Genomic DNA, 21,159 nt, shown 5'->3' on the forward strand with positions numbered 1-21,159 from the left:
TTAAGCATTCTTTTGATTGTATAATGCCTTTGCTCCTTTACTAGGACCCTCTAAAAATATTCTTTTGTAAGTAAATTTGCTACTTAGGTTTCAGATTTGGGTTATTTTAATAAATCTTAAATTAATAAGAAATTAAATTGGCCTACTCTGCTGTTAAAATAAGATTTCAGGGTTCCATTTTCATTAAAAGTCACATCCATTAAATCTAATTGTCAAAACCTCTCCTACCAAGAAGCAGCAACTAGTTATCTATTGTATATTCACTTTCTTAAATCATATTACTATGTCTTAACCAGAATTTTGCTATTTTGTATTCCAGTGGAAAAACTTAATTAAAAAAAATTTTTGAAAGTCACTTAGTATTTCTCTTTTCAGTAAATATTTTCATTGATAGTGTATACATTTCCAAAATACATTTTGGTTTCTATTGGTCAGTGGGAAATGGTGTTATTTTGTACTGAACTCTTTCTTGACTTATACTTAGAGGAATTGTTTCATAAAACCAGTCGCTTATGATACTTTTATTGTCTGGGTGCATTTTTTAAAGTTTGATTTTTTTTAATGGTAAAAAATCTCAACAGTACAAAAGCATATAGAGTAAAAAGTAGGATTCCCCTCTGCTTCAACCCCTAGACATCCTTTCTAGAGGTAACTAGTGTATTATCACTTACTTGTATATCATGGATTATTTTAAATGTTGGTCTTAGAACATGTAATATGTGAAATTCTTATTATGATAGTTGGAGGATTTTTGTTAAATCAAAGGGTTGTTTTTAGACTGTGGCCTAAACCATTGCGTGGAGAAGTCTATAAATAGGATAACCATGTTATCATACAAACTGGACTGGAGCACTTTTAAGAGTGAAAGGGGCACTATTAATATGCCACTCGGATAGCAGATATAAACCTGTGTTCACCCTGTGAAACCTGTGTACAAATCAGTTGCTTATCTCTTTCCTGTGAATAATAAGGCCATTCCTCCAACAGATTTCTGTCTTGATTTGTCTCTTTAACCAATGGCTTACATTGTTTTCTCCCCTTACAGACTATGCTGTAGAAGAGAAACCATCACAGATTTCAGTAATGCAGCAATTGGAGGATGGTGGCCCTGACCCACTTGTATTTGTTTTAAATGCAAATTTGTTGTCAATGGTTAAAATTGTAAATTGTAAGTTGGAAATTTGTTTTTTTAAATTAAAATGAGATACTGAGTCATTAAATTCATTACATGCAAGTATTTTTATGTAGAGCCACATCTTAATGAAAACTGGGTACGGAAGAAGTTGGTTTGTATAAAATTATATATCCCCAAGGACAACTGTTGGACTGATTGAGACTTGCTTTTAGTCAAAGGGTGAGATAGGTGAATTCTCCATGGAGGAAAGCCAAACGAAACTTGAACTCATCTGAGTTAAGTTCTTCCTGAGATGGGTATGCTAAGTCACAACTCACCACCAGAATAACTGGAGGTGGATAAATTATCCAGGGGGGTCAATTTACATGCTAGGTTTAAATCCCAGAAACCTTAATCATGGTGCAAAACCTTATTTGGGAGAAGTGTTAACTAACACATAGTAAAACTTCAGTACATCACAATTTAGGATTCAGAAGAAACTTCTCAGTTCTTGGTGCTAGTTTCTTAGCTATCAGAATAAGAGAGAGGATAGTAACCTAGAATCTTGAATCCAGTATGGTATTGGAAAATAGACAATGCATTTATACTGGATGAATGTTAATAGGCAGAGTTTTGGAGAGAGGAAGGAAGCATTGGGGAACAGTCCTCCAGTTCCCATTATGTATGTCTTTTAAGTTGTCCTTGGAAACCAGAAACACCAATATACTAAATTCTTCAGAGGTTCTGTATAAATGAAATGCAGGTTTCTGGTTTGTTTGCTAATCACGCCCTTGTATGTTTGGCCAGCTGCTAATGCTTCCCACCTTTCCTTCTAGGATCATATTTTAAAATAATTTGCTGGAAATTTCAATTTACCGTATCTAGTTTATAAGTTATGCTTAGAAAATAGCTAACCTAGAGTTCCTTAAGTGTGCACCATCTTAATATAGTTGGATTGTCACCTCTTGTTTAGGTATATAAAGAAACAATTCACAGAATGAAAGGAAGGAATCTTTTATTAGTGTTGATTTACATCATGATACCCATAATTTTATTTGAACCCTTTTTCAGTTCCATTGGGGATCTTGTTGTGTTGGCATACAAATAATAAAAATATCAAGGATTGAACATTATTTTTGAACTACGTATAGCTTGTGCTGTTGTGACTCTACATAGCCTTAAAGTGAAGAAGTAGAAGTAATTAGTCCAGAAAAGCCATCTGTTTCACTGCTTTTTACCAGATGAAGTCAAGTAAAGTCCTGTTGCTGATTATCTAGAATTTTCTCCCAGGAAAACTATAATTTAAATAGCTAGACTCTTTTAGTCACAGGTTAAATTTAATAAGTATATATCAAAATATATTTTCTTTAGGGCATAGCCTGAATCCAAGGCTATAATAATTGCTTTTATTGTTTTTCTTGTTTCTAGTTTTAATTATTTCCCTTAGTAAAGTGATTTAATTATACACACACACACACACACACACACACACACACACACACAGGTTGGGGAATATATCCTTTAATCATTATAGCTGAGGATGCATAGTTTGGTTTAATTTATTTCATTGTTGATGGAATGTTGTTTCTTTTAATACACCTTTTTATAATAGAAGTTAAAAGTTTTTAGTGCACTTTCTTTCACTATTACTTCTTTTACTTCCCTTCCAGTTGTTTTTCTAAGTGTTTGCTTAGAGCAAGAGGCATTGGTATGCTTTATTTTCTGCAATAGTCCTTTGGCTTAGTGCAGTGACAGTTCACAGCAGAATTATACAGACTCAGTGTGATCTATTTTATTCTTTGGTGTATTATAACAAAGATGTCTGTGCATTTCTTAAGGGTAAGGATTAAAAAGAATGTCTTCATTTCTTTTTATTTCATCTACAGATGTGAACAGGAAGTGCTGGTGTTTCACAACCAAGGGAATGCATGCAGTGGGTCAGTCTGAGATAGTCATTCTTCTACAGTGTCTACCGGATGAAAAATGCTTGCCGAAGGATATCTTTAACCATTTTGTGCAGCTTTATCGGGATGCTCTGGCAGGTGGGGATACTTTCTGACTTAGTCTGCACCCTTTACAGATGATAAAAAATTTTGGACTCAGATGCAAAATAATAGTCTTAAAATTTGGAAACCTGGCATTGGACTTTGGTAGTATTGGCAAGTTAGAACTTGGCATGGTTTTTGGAAGTTATAACTTTTAATACTTTATGTGAAACGTTGTTACTATTTTATAATGGCTAGAATCAGAGTTGTAAGATAATCCATTGACCATGATGTAAGAATATTTTCCTTTGAGTGGCCTAGGGGATATAGTATTGGTATCCGGTAGAAGGAAGCATAATGATAACTTACTACTTCAGTTAACAATATTTATATAATCATAATGTAAATATTCATTTAATTTTCAAGTTTCAAAAACCATTAGCATGGACAACTTTATTATGGTTTCAAAATAAATTGTAAATGTTGTTACCTGTAACAATGTAAAAGTAAATGCATAGCTATTAGAAGTTGGAAAAGACTAAGGATACTAATATAAAGACATACTATTAAAAGCTGAGAGAGAATTAAGTGTATTATTTGACATTACAAAGTTAACCTTCCGCAGGTTTAATAGAGGAGGTAAGAAGTAGTGTAATTGAGCTAAGTGCTCATTTATCATGATAAAAAGTCAAAAAATAATATCTGTAGTTGATAAATAGGGAAAGTGTACTATAAGAACTAAAGCAAGTGAATAATAAATGAGATTATCCCTGAGAAGCAAGACTGGGATGGGGTGAGGGTAGCCAAGGTATTACAATTATTTTCATATGTTATTTGATAATGTTTTAATAAATATATTAAAATAATAAATTATTCATACTTTCTGAATGCAGGTAATTCCCCTTGTGGGATTCTATGCCAAAGAAATTATCTGAAATGTAAAATACACTTTGTACATGAAAGTGTTTATTATAGTATTACTTAATTTTAACACAAAAGTTTAGAGGCAACCTAAATGCCCAGCTATAGGAAAAAAGTTTAAGTGTGTTATATTTTTTAGATGAATGCATCTTTTTTAGAATATTTTTTAGCTATTAAAAGTAGTATTTTTATGGAAAATGCTCTTGAAATAAGTACAAAAGCATGATACAAAGTTTCATCTTTAATGTGGTTATGGCTTATGCATAAAAGATTATGCCTTTATGTCATAATTATGATATTTTAGGTGAAATATTACATGAAGGCAAGGTGCTATGTTAGAAATTGACCACATGATACCTGTGAAGTACAGTTCAGTATTTACTGTTCAGTATTTGTGTCAGTTCCAAAATGTATGGGGTTAATTTGAAGTCATCTGGAGCCTCTAGGCCTAAATTTCATTCCAGAAATTACTTGAAACATTCTTTTTTTTCCCCTCAGTTTGAATGTATTCAGATTGCATGTTTATATGGTTTTTGTTTTTTTTTTTTTTGAGATACGTGGGCCTCTCTCTGTTGTGGCCTCTCCCGTTGCAGAGCACAGGCTCCGGACGCACAGGCTCAGCGGCCATAGCTCACAGGCCCAGCCGCTTCGCGGCATGTGGGATCCTCCCAGACCGGGGCACGAACCCGCGTCCCCTGCATCGGCAGGCGGACTCTCAACCACTGTGCCACCAGGGAAGCCCTATATGGGTTTTGAGAGGGCATCAGGGACTAGGGCATGGGAGGTTCATGAATGTCTTGATTAGGAGTTTGTCCTTTATTCTGCAGGCAGTGAGGAACCATTGAAAGAAATGAATGACATAACCAGATTTGCGTTTTAGAAAGATGACTCTAGAAGCAGTATGAAAATGGATCAAAGTCTGTGTGTCTGGTAGCAGGTAGAGCAGATAAGAAGCAATTACAGTGGATAAACAAACTTAAAGTGGATGAGCACTAGAATACGGCATAACAATGAAAGATAAACAAACTGCTGATACATGCAGTAACATGGATGAAGTTCACAGACAGTAATACTGAACAAAAGAAGCCAGACACAAAAAAGTACATATTATGTGGTTACATTTATGTGATTCTCTGGAATAGGCAAAATGAATCTGTGGTGATGGAAATTAGATCATTGTGTGTCTGGGGTGAGGTGTGGGTGCAAGCACTAGAATTGATTGTAGACGGGCCCTGGGAACTCTCTGGGTTGATATAAATGTTCTGTATAGTGATTGGAATAGTGGTTACATGGGTGTTTACATTTTTCAAAACTCATTGAACTGTATAATTAAAATATGTAGGTATTATTCCGTGTAAATAATACCTCAATAAAATTGACTTAAAATTTTTATTGATATAATTGACACATACATTATATTAGTTTCAGGTGTACACTATAATGATTCGATATATGTATACATTGTGAAATGATCAATAAGTCTAGTTAACATCCATCATCACACATAGTTACAAATTTTTTTTTCTTTGTGATGAAAACTTTTAAGGTCTACTCTCTTAGCAACTTTCAAATATATAGTACATTACTGTTAACTATAGCCACCATGCTGTACCTACATCCTCAGTACTTATTTATCTTATTAACTGGAAGTTTGTACCTTTGGACTGCCTTCACGCATTTCACTTGCCCTTAAACCCTCACCTCTGGTAATCACCAGTCTGTTCCCTGTATCTATGAGTTCAGTGTATGTTTGTTTGCTTAGATTCTACATATAAGTGAGATCATACAGTATTTATCTTTCTCTAACTTATTTCACTTAGCATGATGCCCTCAAGGTATATATGTGTTGTGGAAAATGACAGGATTTCCTTCTTTTTAATGACAATAATATTCCATTGAATGTACATACCATGCTTTCTTTATCCATTCATCCGTCAACACTTAAGTTACTTCCATGTTTTGGCTGTTAAAAATAATACTGCAGTGAACGTGGGGGTGTGGATATCTTTCCTAGTTAGTGTTTTCATTTCCTTCAGATGAATACCCAGAAGTGGAATTGAAGGATCATATGGTAGTTCTATTTTTAATTTTTTGAGAAACCTCCATACTGTTCCATAGTGGCTGCACCAATTTACATTCCCACAAACAGTATACTAGGGTTCCCTTTTCTCCATATCCTTGCCAACATTTGTTATTTTTAAAAAAGCTATTGTCAGGATCCAGTAAGAAATTAGGATATTACCAATAATGGCAGTGGGAATAAAGAGTATTGAAGAGATATAAAAGAGTGATGCCTCAGTTCAATAAGATTTCATAACTAATTGGATGTGAGGAGTGAGAGAGGACAAGTCAAAGTTGGCTTTAGATTTCTGGCTTGAGCACCTGAGTGGACTTTGTTCTTATTCATTGAGGCAGTGAATAGAGGAAGAAGAGCAGATTTGGCAGAGGAGTGGGAGATGAGTTCTTCGTTCAGTGTGTTGGATTTCAAATAATGGCAACAGATGGTAATATGTAAATGAAAGATGAATACATAAATAGAGCCTTCAGGAGGTAGATCTGGGCTAAAATACAGATGTGGAAGACCAGCATTTTTGTGATAGTTTTAAACTATGGCTGTGAATGGGATAGGCCAGTGTGAAGAGACTAGATCTATGAATGGAACTCCAAGAAATACCAACAAGGAAAGGATGTGAATCATTACATGAGTCATTAAAATATATGTTTACCATAAATGGTTACTCATCTTTTAAAAGTATCCTTATATATCAATAGAGTGCATTTTGAACTAGCATATTGAAATGCAAAAATATTACAACAAAAATCACTTGGAACTGATAGTAAGACTAAGTAAGACTAAGGTCAGACTGTAATACATCTAAGCTGTATTAAATGTTATCTATGAGGTGAGGGCATATATGAACATATCTAAGTAAATAATATTTTAAGTAATGAGTGAGCTGTAAGGCTCTGTCTCTGTCTCTCTCCTTGAAAAGGAATCATTTCACAGCTTACAAAATATTGGAGCTAGTAGGGAACTTACATTATCTAGTATAATGCTTCATTTTTCAGATGAAGAAAGTGAGATCTAGAAGTGTTAAATGGCTTGCTCAAATCACAGACCTAGTTGGTGACAGAATTAGGACTAAAGTAGTCTATGAATTATATCAGTTGCCTATGTGTGTATATTAATAGTATAGCAGTTTTTAAAAAACAGATATGGATAATACATATGTGCTATGCGTATTTTATTAAGAATCCCATGTGTAGATAATCAGGGTAGAAGCTTAGTGTATTATTTCACTGTGATTTTTGTATGAACATCCATGAACTCTCTTTATAATATTTTTACAGATTTTTAATCTAAACTACATGTATTAATAATAATATGTGTGTATGTATATATATCTATGTCTATGTATGTTTCTCATTTAGTATATATAAAATTTTTTTGTTACATGTCATTGCTTATGCTTTCCACAGTGAGGGGGAAAATGGTATTTTGTGAAAAATAACATTCTGAGAGTTTCAGGGTGCCTTCTGGATAATGTAGTGCCATGGGAGGTTCTAGATTGTATATTATTTCTCCCCTTCTCCCCTCCCTTACTCTGTTTTTTATTTTTTTAACATCTTTACTGGAGTATAATTGCTTTACAATGTTCTGTTAGTTTCTGCTGTAAAACAAAGTGAATCAACTATACCTATACATATATCCCCATATCCCCTCCCTCTTGTGCCTCCCTCCCACCCTCCCTATCCCACCCCTTTAGGTGATCACAAAACACTGAGCTGATCTCCCTGTGTGATGCAGCTGCTTCCTACTAGCTATCTATTTTACATCATTTAGTAGTGTGTATATGTCCATGCCACTCTCTCACTTCATCCCAGCTTACGCTCTCCCCACCATCCCCTGTGTCCTGAAGTCCATTCTCTACGTCTGCATATTTATTCCAGTCCTGCCCCTGGGTTCATCAGAATCATTTTTTTTTAGATTCCATATATATGTGTTAGCACAGTATTTGTTTTACTCTTTCTGACTTACTTCACTCTGTATGACAGACTCTAGTTCCATCCATCTCACTACAAATAACTCAATTTCGTTTCTTTTTATGGCTGAGTAATATTCCATTGTGTATATGTGCCACATGTTCTTTATCCATTCTTCTGTCGATGGACACTTAGGTTACTTCCATGTCCTGGCTATTGTGAATAGTGCTGCAATGAACATTGTGGTACATGTCTCTTTTTGAATTATGGTTTTCTCAGGGTATATGCCCAGTTGTGGGATTGCTGGGTCATATGGTAGTTCTATTTTTAGTTTTTTAAGGAACCTCCATACTGTTCTCCATAGTGACTGTATCAATTTGCATTCCCACCAACCATGCAAGAAGTTTCCCTTTTTTCCACACCCTCTCCAGCATTTATTGTTTGTAGATTTTTTGATGATGGCCATTCTGACTGGTGTGAGGTGATACCTCATTGTGGTTTTGATTTGCATTTCTTTAATGATTAGTGATGTTGAGCATCCTTTCATGTGTTTGTTGGCAATCTGTATATCTTCTTTGGAGAAATATCTATTTAGGTTTTACACCCATATTTGGATTGGGTTGTTTATTTTTTTGATATTGAGCTGTGTGAGCTACTTGTATATTTTGGAGATTAATCCTTTGTCAGGTGCTTCGTTTGCAAATATTTTCTCCTGTACTGAGGGTTATCTTTTCGTCTTCTTTATGGTTTCCTTTGCTGTGCAAAAGCTTTTAAGTTTCATTAGGTCCTATTTGTTTATTTTTGGTTTTATTTCCATTTCTGTAGGAAGTGGGTCAAAAAGGACCTTGCTGTGATGTATATCATAGAGTGTTCTGCCAATGTTTTCATCGAAGAGTTTTATAGTGTCTGGCCTTACATTTAGGTCTTTAATCCATTTTGAGTTTATTTTTGTGTATGGTGTTAGGAAGTGTTCTAGTTTCATTCTTTTACATGAAGCTGTCCAGTTTTCTCAGCACCACTTATTGAAGAGGCTGTCTTTTCTCCATTGTATAATCTTGCCTCCTTTATCAAAGATAAGGTGACCATATGTGTGTGGGTTTATCACTGAGCCTTCTATCCTGTTCCATTGATCTATATTTCTGTTTTTGTGCCAGTACTATATAGTCTTGATTACTGTAGCTTTGTAGTATAGTCTGAAGTCAGGGAGCCTGATTCCTCCAGGTCTGTTTTTCTTTCTCAAGATTGCTTTGGCTATTCGGGGTCTTTTGTGTTTCCATACAAATTGTAAAATTTTTTGTTCTAGTTCTGTGAAAAATGCCTTTGGTAGTATAATCATTTTCACAATGTTGATTCTTCTAGTCCAAGAACATGGTACATTTCTCCCTCTGTTTGTGTCGTCTTTAATTTCTTTCATCATTGTCTTATGGTTTTCTGCATACAGGTCTTTTGTCTCCTTAGGTAGGTTTATTCCTAGGTATTTTACTCTTTTAGTTGCAGTGGTAAATGGGAGTGTTTCCTTAATTTCTTTCAGATAGTTTGTAATTAGTGTATGGGAATGCAAAAGATTTCTGTGCATTAATTTTGTCTCCTGCTGCTTTACCAAATTCATTGATTAGCTCTAGTAGCTTTCTGGTAGCATCTTTAGGATTCTCTGTGTATAGTATCATGTCATCTGCAAGCAGTGACAGTTTTACGTCTTCTTTTCTGATTTGGATTCCTTTTATTTCTTTTTCTTCTATGATTGCCGTGGCTAAAAATTCCAAAACTATGTTGAATAAAAGCGGTGAGAATGGGCAGCCTTGCCTTGTTCCTAATCTTAGAGGAGATGGTTTCAGTTTTCCACCATTGAGAATGATGTTGGCTGTGGGTTTGTCATATATGGCCTTTATTATGTTGAGGTAGGTTCCCTCCCTGCCCACTTTCTGGAAAGTTTTTATCATAAATGGGTGTTGAATTTTGTCAAAAGCTTTCTGCGTCTATTGAGATTATTGTATGGTTTTTATCCTTCAGTTTGTTGATATCGTGTATCACATTGATTGATTTGCATATATTGAAGAATCCTTGCATTCCTGGGATAAACCCCACTTGATCATGGTGTATGATCCTTTTTATGTGCTATTGGATTCTATTTGCTAGTATTTTGTTGACGATTTTTGCATCTATGTTCCTCAGTGACATTGGCCTGTAGTTTTCTTTTTTCTTTTTTTTTTTTTTTGCAGTACGTGGGCCTCTCACTGCTGTGGCCCCTCCCGTTGCAGAGCACAGGCTCCGGAAGCACAGGCTCAGCAGCCATGGCTCATGGGCCCAGCCGCTCCGCAGCCTGTGGGATCCTCCCGGACCGGGGCACGAACCCGGGTCCCTTGCATTGGCAGGCGGACTCTCAACCACTGCACCACCAGGGAAGCCCTGTAGTTTTCTTTTTTTGTGACATCTTTGTGTGGTTTTCATATCAGGGTGATGGTGGCCCTGTAGAATGAGTTTGGGAGTGTTCCTCCCTCTGCTATATTTTGGAGGAGTTTGAGAAGGATAGGTGTTAGCTCTTCTCTAAATGTTTGATAGAATTCGCCTGTGAAGCCATCTGGTCCTGGGCTTTTGTTTGCTGGAAGATTTTTAATCACAGTTTCAATTTCAGTGCTTGTGATTGGTCTGTTCATATTTTCTATTTCTTACTGGTTCAGTCTTGGAAGATTGTACTTTTCTAAGAATCTGTCCATTTCTCCCAGGTTGTCCATTTTATTGGCATATGGTTGCTTGTAGTAATCTCTCATGATCCTTTGTATTTCTGCAGTGCCAGTTGTTACTTCTCCTTTTTCAATTCTAATTCTGATGATTTGAGTATTCTCCCATTTTTTCTTGATGAGACTGGCTAAAGTTTTATCAATTTTGTTTATCTTCTCAAAGAACCAGCTTTTAGTCTTATTGACCTTTGCTGTTGTGCCTTCATTCCTTCTTCATTTATTTCTAATCTGATCTTTATGATTTCTTTCCTTCTGCTAACTTTGGGGTGTTTTTGTTCTTCTTTCTCTAATTGCTTTAGGTGTAAAGTTAGGTTGTTTATTTGAGATGTTCCTTGTTTCTTGAGATAGGATTGTATTGCTATAAACTTCCCTCTTAGAACTGCTTTTGCTGCATCCCATAGGTTTTGGGTCGTCGTGTTTTCATTGTCATTTGTTTCTAGGTATTTTTTGATTTTCTCTTTTATTTCTTCACTCATCTCTGGGTTATTTAATAGCATATTGTTTAGCCTCCATTTGTTTGTATTTTTTACAGTTTTTTTCTTGTAATTGATATCTAGTCTCATAACATTGTGGTCGGAAAAGATACTTGATACTATTTCAGTTTTCTTAAATTTACTGAGGCTTGATTTGTGTCCCAAGATATTATCTATCCTGGAGAATGTTCCATGTGCACATGAGAAGAAGGTGTATTCTGTTGGTTTTGGATGGAATGTCCTATAAATATCAATTAATTGCATCTGGTCTAATGTGTCATTTACAGCTTGTGTTTCCTTATATATTTTCATTTTGGATGGTCTGTCCATTGGTGAAAGTGGGGTGTTAAAGTCCCCTACTATGATTGTGTTACTGTCGATTTCCCCCTTTATGGCTGTTAGCATTTGCCTTATGTATTGAGGTGCTCCTATGTTGGGTGCATAAATATTTACAATTGTTATACCTTCTTCTTGGATTGATCCCTTGATCATTATGTAGTGTCCTTCTTTGTCTCTTGTAATAGTCTTTATTTTAAAGTCCATTTTGTCTGATATGAGTATTACTACTCCAACTTTTTTTTGATTTCCATTTGCATGGAATATCTTTTTCCATCCTCTCACTTTCAGTCTGTATGTGTCCCTAGGTCTGAAGTGGGTCTCTTGTAGACAGCATATATATGGGTCTTGTTTTTGTGTCCATTCAGCCAGTCTGTGTCTTTTGGTTGGAGCATTTAATCCATTTACATTTAAGGTAATTATCAATATTTATGTTCCTATTACCATTTTCTTAATTGTTTTGGGTTTGTTATTGTAGGTCTTTTCCTTCTATTGTGTTTCCTGCCTAGAGAAATTCCTTTAGCATTTGTTGTAAAGGTGGTTTGGTGGTGCTGAATTCTGTTAGCTTTTGCTTGTTTGTAAAGGTTTTAATTTTTCCATCGAAGCTGAATGAGATCCTTGCTGGGTAGAGTGATCTTGGTTGTAGGTTTTTCCCTTTCATCACTTTAAATATGTCCTGCCACTCCCTTCTGGCTTGCAGAGTTTCTGCTGAAAGAGCAGCTGTTAATCTTATGGGGATTCCCTTGTGTGTTATTTGTTGCTTTTCCCTTGCTGCTTTTAATATTTTTTCTTTGTATTTAATTTTTGATAGTTTGATTAATATGTGTCTTGGTGTGTTTCTCCTTGGATTTATCCTGTATGGGACTCTCTGCACTTCTTGGACTTGATTATTTCCTTTCTCATATTAGGGAAGTTTTTAAATATAATCCTTGAAATATTTTCTCAGACCCTTTCTCTTCTTTTTCTGGGACCTCTATAATTCAAATGTTGGTGCTTTTAATGTTGTCCCAGAGGCCTCTGACACTGTCCTCAATTCTTTTCATTCTGTTTTCTTTATTCTGCTCTGCAGCAGTTATTTCCACTATTCTATCTTCCAGATCACTTATCTGTTCTTTTGCCTCAGTGATTCTGCTATTGAATCCTTCTAGAGTGGTTTTAATTTCATTTATTGTTATTTATCATCGTTTCTTTGCTCTTTATTTCTTCTAGGTACTTGTTAAACATTTCTTGTATTTTCTCCATTCTGTTTCCTAGATTTTGGATCATCTTTACTATCATTACTCTGAATTCTTTTTCAGGTAGACTCCCTATTTCCTTTTCATTTGTTTGGTCTGGTGGGTTTTTACCTTGCTCTTTCATCTGCTGCGTATTTCTCTGTCTTCTCATTATGTTTAACTTACTGTGTTTGGGGTCTCCTTTTTGCAGGCTGCAGGTTCATAGTTCCTGTTATTTTTGGTGTCTTCCCCCAGTGTGTGAGGTTGGTTCAGTGGCTTGTGTAGGCTTCCTGGTGAGGGGGACTGGTGCCTGTGTTCTGGTGGGTAGGGTGGATCTTGTCCTTCTGGTGGGCAGGGCTGCATCCGGTGGTGTGTTTTGGGGCATCTGTGAACTTAGTATGACTTTAGGCAGCCTCTCTGCTAATGGGTGGTGTTGTATTCCTGTCTTGCTAGTTGTTTGACATGGGGCATCCAGCACTGGAGCTTGCTGGCCATTGGGTGGAGCTCTGTCTTAGTGTTGAGATGGAGATCTCTGGGAGAGCTCTTGCCAATTGATATTACTTCAGGCCGGGAGGTCTCTGGTGGTCCAGTGTCCTGGACTCAGCTCTCCCACCTTGGAGGCTCAGGCCCAACATCTGCCCAGAGCACCAAGACCCTGCCAGCCACATGGCTTGGAAGAAAAGGAAGAAAAGAAAATGAACAGATAAAACCCCAAAACAAATGTTAAAAGCAAAACAAAACAGACAAAATCATAGAAAGTAACATACACATGCACACTCAGAAAAAGAGAAAAAAGGAAAAAAAAAAAAGGAAACAAACCAATAAACAAACCCACCAATGATAACAAGCACTAAAAACTAAACTAAGATAAACATAAAACCAAAAACAAGTCAGATGCAGAAAGCAAATCCCAAGTCAGCAGTTGCTCCCAAAGTCCACCACCTCAATTTTGGGAACATTCATTGTCTATTCAGGTGTTCCACAGCTGCAGGGTTTATCAAGTTGATTGTGGGGATTTAATCCACTGGTCCTGAGGCTGCACGGAGAAAGTTCCCTTACTCTTCCGTGTTCACACAGCTCCTGGGGTTCAGCTTTGGTTTTGACCCTGTCTCTGCACGTAGGCCACCCTCAGGCATCTGTTCCCCACCCAGACAGGAGGGGGTTAAAGCAGTGGCTGATTAGGGCTCTCTTGCTCACTCAGGCTGGGGAGAGGGAGGGGTATGGTAGTTATAGTTGGAATGTGGGACGAGCCTGCGGCAGCAGAGGCTGGCATGACCTTGCAACAGCGTGAAGTGCACCATGTGTTCTCCCAGGGAAGTTGTCCCTGGATCACAGGACTGTGGCAGTGGTGTGCTGCACAGGCTCCCGGGAGGGGTGTGGGAAGTGACCTGCAGTTACACACAGGATTCTTGGTGGCAGCAGAGGCAGCGTTAGCAGTCCATGCCTGTCTCTGGGGTCTGAAATGATAGCCGTGGCTCATGCCCATCTCTGAAGCTCACTTAGGTGGTGCTCTGCCATCTGTGGGCATATGGAGCAGGAAGCCCCTCTGCTTGCACACCCCGAAACAGTGGTCTTTGGCCTCTCCAGCAGGTGAAGACTTTTTCCCGGCCTCCCTCCCAGCTAGCTGTGGCACACTAGCCCCCCTTCAGGATGTCTTCACACAGCCAGCACCAGTCCTCTCCCTGCGGTCTGATCTCCAAAGCCCAAGCCTCAGCTTCCAGCCCCTACCCGCTCTGGTGGGTGAGAGACAAGCAGTCTCAGGCTGCTGAGTGCTGGTTGGCACCGATCCTCTGTGTGGGAATCTCTCCGCTTTGCCCTCTGCACCCCTATTGCTACACTCTCCTCCATGGCTCTAAAGCTTCCCCCCCGCCCACCCGGCATCCCTGCCAGTGAAGGGACTTCCTAGTGTGTGGAAACTTTTCCCCCTTCACAGCTCCCTCCCAGAGGTTTAGGTCCCATCCCTATTCTTTTGTCTCTATTTATTCTTTTTTCTTTTGCCCTATCCAGGTACGTGGGGATTTTGTTGCCTTTTGGGAAGTCTGAGGTTTTTTTCCAGTGTTCAGTAGGTGTTCTGTAGGAGTTGTTCCATATGTAGATGTATTTTTGATGTATTTGTGGGGAGGAAGGTGATCTCCACATCTTACTCCTGCATCTTGAAGGTCTCCTCCTCCGTGTTTTACTCTCATGTTTTGCAAACAGACATTCAGAACATGAATTTGAATGAATTGTTATCTATCAGATTATTTTTTTGGAGTTAATCTCTGGTTATTTCCCTCTCCTACTCAAAAACCTTTATTGGCTTTGTGTTGCCTTTAGAATAAACTGTGTACTCTGATATTCAGTGCTCGACATAATCTGATCCTATATTTCCAGTCTCATTTCCCACTAGTAGTCTCCCCATACAGTGAAGCCAAACTAAACAGTTCTTGGTTTGTTGTATACTTTGATGATTTCCTCCTTCTTTACCTGTGATCCTGATGCCCCCCCACACACCATGCTATTTCCCGAAACCCCAACTATCTATATCCTATCAGTTCTCTTAAGTCGTATCAATGACCACTTTCTCCATGAGTTCTCCCCTGATGATCTTCCCAGATAGAAGCAATTTCTTCTTCTGAATGCATTTAATTATCTTTAAAAACTATTTGGTATGTAGAAAAGTGTATAAGCATATATATTAGTAATTGTTCAAGTTATAAAGCCTAATAACTAAATAACCACCCACAAACAAAATACCCAATTTGGGAGATAAAAATGACTAATCCACTGAAACTTTCCTTTTTCTTTCCTGATTATATCTTCCTTCCAGACTTCCCATCCTCAACCCCTAGGGTAACCATTGTCTTTAATCTTGTGTTATACTTTTCTTGCTTTTTTTTTTTTTTTACGGTATGCGGGCCTCTCACTGCTGTGGCCTCTCCCGTTGCGGAGCACAGGCTCCGGACGCGCAGGCTCAGCGGCCATGGCTCACGGGCACAGCCGCTCCGCGGCATGTGGGATCCTCCCGGACCGGGAGGCACAAACCTGCGTCCCCTGCATCAGCAGGCGGACTCTCAACCACTGCGCCACCATGGAAGCCCCATTTTCTTGCTTTTTAAAAATAATTTTATCACAAATGTTTGCATCTCTAAGGATTATAATATATTACTTCGTATGTTTGTGAACTTTATACATATGTGATCACACTGTACACATTTTATGTGCTTTGTTTTTTTCACTCTACCATATGTTTCTGTCATTCATTCATGCCTCTAGTTCATTCATTTTCAGGCTACTGTTTTATATGAACTACATAAATTTACCACAGTTTATTCTCTTTATGATGAACAGTTTGCTCTTCTTACTAGTTTACTGTTTTTCAGATATGTTCTTTAAATTTTTTTGTACATGTATACTTATAAGTTTATAAAGTATGGATTTCTTCAACTTTATTAGATGATGTTAAATTATTTCCCAGAGAGGTTTTCCAGTTTTTATCTATCTGTCCCCATTTTCAGTGTATAAGAGTTGCCAACATTTGATATTATGAGAGTTTTAATTTTTGCCAGTCTGGTGGATATAAAACGGTGTCTCATTTCGAACTGCATTTCACTAACTATTATGTTCATATATTTATAAGCCATGTACATTTTGTATTCTGTGACAAATATGTCCCTGTTTATGTCTTTTACTCATGTTTCTATTATGTTAGCATTTTCTTTGGGATTCCTTTAATTTTTTCAACATAAACACTCAACTATGACCTTTTTCTGACAGAGTTGTTATTCAGTATGTATTAGCTTTCTATTACTATATTTCTAAGCCACAAACTTAGTGGCTTGAAACAACACAAATTATTATCTCATAGTTTCCATAGGTAAGGAGTCCAGGCACAGCTTAGCTGAATCTTCGGCTCAGGGTGCCTCAAGGTGTCAGCCATGCTGGCCTTCTCATTTGGAGCCCAAGGTCCTCAGGTTGTTGGCAGAATTCACTTTCTTACAAATCCCTGCTTTCTTTTAGCTGTTGGTTGGGGAGTACTCTCGGCTCCTAGAGGCTGTCTGCAGTTCCTTGCCTCATGGCTCCGTAGATAGTTTACAACATGGATGTTTCCTTTCTTTCAGGTCATCAGGAGTGTGTCTCTGCTTTGGTTCTCTGACCTCTAGACCTAGATTTAAAGACCTTATGTCAGGCCCAGTCTGATAATCTCCCTGTTGATGAACTCAAAGTTTCTTAATTAGTAACCTAATCATGGGAATGACGCCCATCATATTCATAGGTGTTTTCCCCACGCAAGGGGAGGGAATGTACACCAGGAAGCAGACAGAATTCTGCCTCAGAGCGTTTCTGTCCTCCCAAACGTGACACAGACCTAAGCATACTTCACTCGTTTAATATCTTTACCATTCTTACTATTGTTGTGGTTGGTTTTACCTTTTGTAAAAGAAAAAATAATTGTTTTTACTTAATTCAGTTATATTCAGTTTTTAATATCAGTATAAAAATCAGTATTCAATCAAAATTATTAAGTTTGCCACTATATTTTCTCTATATCTGCTATTTTAGTATCCCATATTTCCATTAGGACTTGCTTTTCTTATTGAAATACATCTTTTCATTAGTTCTCTTGGTGAGGGCCTATGGTTGTTAAACTCCATTAGTCCTTGTATGTTTGAAATATTTTGCTGTCACTCTTGAATAATTAGTTGGCTACAAAATTCTAGGTTAACAGATTTTTTTCCCTTCCTCTCTTCCTTCTTTCTCTCATTCCTTCATTTCTTCCTTTAACCTCCCCTTAGCAAGTACTTTGAAGGTATTACTTCCTTGTCTTCTGGCATCTCCTGCAGTCTACTTTTTTTTTCTTTTTTAACAGGTAGTTATTTGTCTTTTCTCTTTGGCTTTTAGGATTTTCTCTTTATCCTTGATTATCTGTAAGTCCACTATTAAAGTTCTCTGTGAGTTTTTGTTAGGTTTATGACGTGTAATTTATATCTCATAATATGTGCCTTTTCAGACATATATTACTGTATATAAATATACATATTCAGTTCAGTGAGTCTAGACAAACAGACACAGTCAGGTAACAACCGCCAATATCAAGATATATAATGTTTTCATCATCTCTAAACCTTGCCTCATGTCCCTTTGTATTTAATCCCCTCCCCTTACCCTCTGTCCCTGGCAACTATTGATTTGATTTCTGTCCCTCTAGTTTTGCATTTTCCAGAAGGTTGTATAAATGGAATCTCACTGTTATGTTTGGCTTATTTCACTTAACGCAGTGCTTTTGAGATTCATCCATATGGTTGAATGGATGTCTGTACCACAATTTGTTTATCCATTCACCTGCAATGTATGAAAAGTTCCAATTGTTCTGGATCCTTGCCACCACTTGATACTCCTTTAAAAAAAAAAAGCCTTTCTAATGAGTGTTTAGTGGTATCTCTTTGTGGTTTTAATATGCATTTCCTTAATAACTAATGATATTGAGTGTCTTTTCATATGCTTATTTGCCATCTGTAGCTCTTTTTTGCACATTTAAAAATTGGGTTGTTTTCTTAATGAGTTATTGGTACTTCATAAATTTTGGATACAAGTCTTTTATCAGATAGTGCGCTTTGCAGATATTATGTTCCAGTCTATGACTTATGTTTTTCATTTTCTTAACTATCTTTTAAAGAGTAGAAGCTTTAATATTTGATAGAAGTCCAATTTATCAGTTTTTCTTTTATAGTTTATCTTCAGTTTCCTAAAAAATCTGCCTTAACCCAAGGTCACAAAAATTTTCACCTGTATTTTTCTGGAAGTTGTATAGTTATAGCTTTTACATATAGATCTATGATTAATTTGGAGTTAATTTTTGTACAGGGAATGAGGTAAGGCTTGAAGTTTTGTTCTCGAAGTTTTGTTTTGGGAATTTTTTTGTGCATTTTGTTTTTGATTTTTTCCTGCTTATAGATAGATATTCAGTTGTTCCAGGGCCATTTGTTAAAGACTATACTTTTGCCATTGAATTACCTTGGTCCTGTTTTTGAATGTTATTTTACCTTATATGCATAGGTTTCTTTCTGGACTCTATTCCATGGGTCTATTATGTATACACATATGTGGATTTATTTTTATTTTTACTACTGAGTACTAAAAGTGTACTTTTGATCTGAAAACATTTCTTTCTTTACTTTGGAAAATTCTTAATTATTATCTCTTTCAATGTTACTACTCTTTTATTCCTAATGTTGTCTATTTTTGGAAACCTTTTTTTGATGTTGGGGCCTCTGAAATCAGTCTTCAATATCTCTTAACTGCTCTTTTGTATAATTTTTCTCTTTGCTTTTTTGTGCTGGAACCTGGGTACATTGTTCAGTGAATTCTTCCAGTTTAATATTTCTCTCTTCAAGAAGATTATTAATTTAAGAGAAATGTTAATGTGAATTGATTAATATTTAATAATCAGTTATAATAATTATATGATTATTAAGGATATAATAAGGTTTACACTGTTACTGATTTTCAACTTTTAGATTTAACTTCAGAACAAAGCAAGAAGACAATTATAAGCACAGAACATAAATATTAACCTTGTAGGTTAGATCATTTCTACATTTGAAAAAACTTTTTGTTCCCTTTAAATTATTCAGAATTTTACATTTGCAGACTTGTTTATCTTCTCTCAACTATTTCTTGGGTGTCCTAAATCTAATCCTTATGAATTGAGAGCACATTTGTGTAGCCTAGTAACATGGTGATGAATATGATGGCACGATTAAAGCTACCTTAAACCTTCCATTGTCTTCCCACTGCAATTAGAATAAACTCCATTTTATAATGATCCTATATGTTCTAGTCCTTAAAGGTCTCTTTGACCTTATCTCTTAATAGTCCTCAGTTTGCTTTAGCTACATTGATCATCTTTGTGACTTTTGAACCTGTCATACTCATTTCCGATTCATGATTTTTGAATTTACTCCTGCCCGACCTGGAGTGCCGTTCTTTTCAGAGCTTTACTGGCTGATTTCTTCTCTTCATTCAGGTTTGTTCTCAAATGTTTCTTTCTCTGAGGATTTTCCCTGACTCTCATGACTAAAGAAGTATTCTCTCCCCTGCCCCCATCAATTATTCACATTACCTTCCTTGTTGTATTTTCTTCAAAACATTTATCACTAACTTTACTAACTGAAATAGTTTGTTTGTCTTCCTTCATTAGGATATAAGCTCTATGAGGGCAAGAGTTTTATCTGTCTGGGTCAACTCTGTATACCAACCTTTAGAACAAATGGTCTGGCACGTTGGAGAGGCTTAATTTAAAAACTGTGAGTTGGGGAGTAAATCAGTTGGGGTGATGTCACTAGCAAGCTTTTTTTGTCATTTGGCGGAAAAGCACCTGGAGGAGAGGAGTCCTGAGAGAACACTTCTATTAATAAAAATGCTGTGCTTATTATTCCTGACTTCCTGTTCCCAGTGGGACTTGGAGACAAGGGAAAATACTATTTAGATCAGCTTAAGAGTGTTTCTGAGACCCAGTGTGTCTCTGGTCCCTGAGAAAGAAATACCATGGGTCACTCAAGCAGGTCACTTGGGAAGTTTCTATAATTTCAGATCTTTGAAAGATCTTTTTCTTTTTATTATCTCTTTTAGTCACCTACTCTCATTCTGCAGTCTTCCTTATTTTTTCCTTTAAATTGTAGCCACCTGGGTTAACCCAGATGCAGTTTTGATTAGTTTAAATTTCTTTCTTATCCTATATAGATTTATCAAAAGGCAATGTAAACTTGAAGGCACTATATTACTGATTTGTATGGTGTTAATTGCATTCAACTTCTTTGAATTTTATTTTTATTAATGTGTAATATACTAATAAAATTACAGGCCACAAACACAGTGAAGTTTGATCTTTCATTTTGAAAATCTACTTATTTATTTATCTGTTTACCTACCTATTTATTTATTTTGGCTGCACTGGGTCTTGGTTGTGGCACACGGGATCTTTTAGTTGCTGGCATGTGGACTTCTTAGCTGCGGCATGTGGACTCTTAGTTGCAACACACGGACTTCTTAATTGCGGCATGCGAACTCTTAGTTGCGGCATGCATGTGGGATCTAGTTCCCTGTCCAGGGATGGAACCCGGGCCCTCTGAATTGGGAGCATGGAGTCTTACCCACTGGACCACTAGGGATGTCCCTGATCTTTCATTTTTTTAATGTGAAAGTTTATCTCAGCCTAAGAATTAACTTAGACAAAAATGTATTTAGAATATTTTTAAGCTAATTTTTGTACTTAAAGTGTACTTTTGATCTGAAAACACATTTCTTTCTTTAATTTGGAAAGTTCTTAGTTATTCTCTCTTTGAGTATTACTTCTTTTTCACTCCCAACATTGCTTTCTTCTGGAATTCTTTTTCATGTTGGAGCCCCAGTTTA

At 36.7% G+C, this 21,159-nt stretch overlaps 1 protein-coding gene across 2 annotated transcripts in view; it reads left to right on the forward strand.

Moving 5' to 3' along the window:
• ZFYVE9 (zinc finger FYVE-type containing 9) overlaps nt 1–21,159 on the forward strand; it is a 133,797-nt gene that overhangs the window by 64,884 nt on the left and 47,754 nt on the right. For both annotated transcript variants that reach the window (XM_079903931.1, XM_079903930.1), the window contains 2 exons: nt 1,046–1,168; nt 3,001–3,156. In XM_079903931.1, coding sequence (XP_079760057.1) covers nt 1,046–1,168; nt 3,001–3,156 — 279 coding nt within the window. The remainder of the gene's footprint in view (nt 1–1,045; nt 1,169–3,000; nt 3,157–21,159) is intronic.

This window comes from Stenella coeruleoalba (assembly GCF_951394435.1).
Source record: "Stenella coeruleoalba genome assembly, chromosome: 1".
Lineage (NCBI taxonomy): Eukaryota > Metazoa > Chordata > Mammalia > Artiodactyla > Delphinidae > Stenella > Stenella coeruleoalba.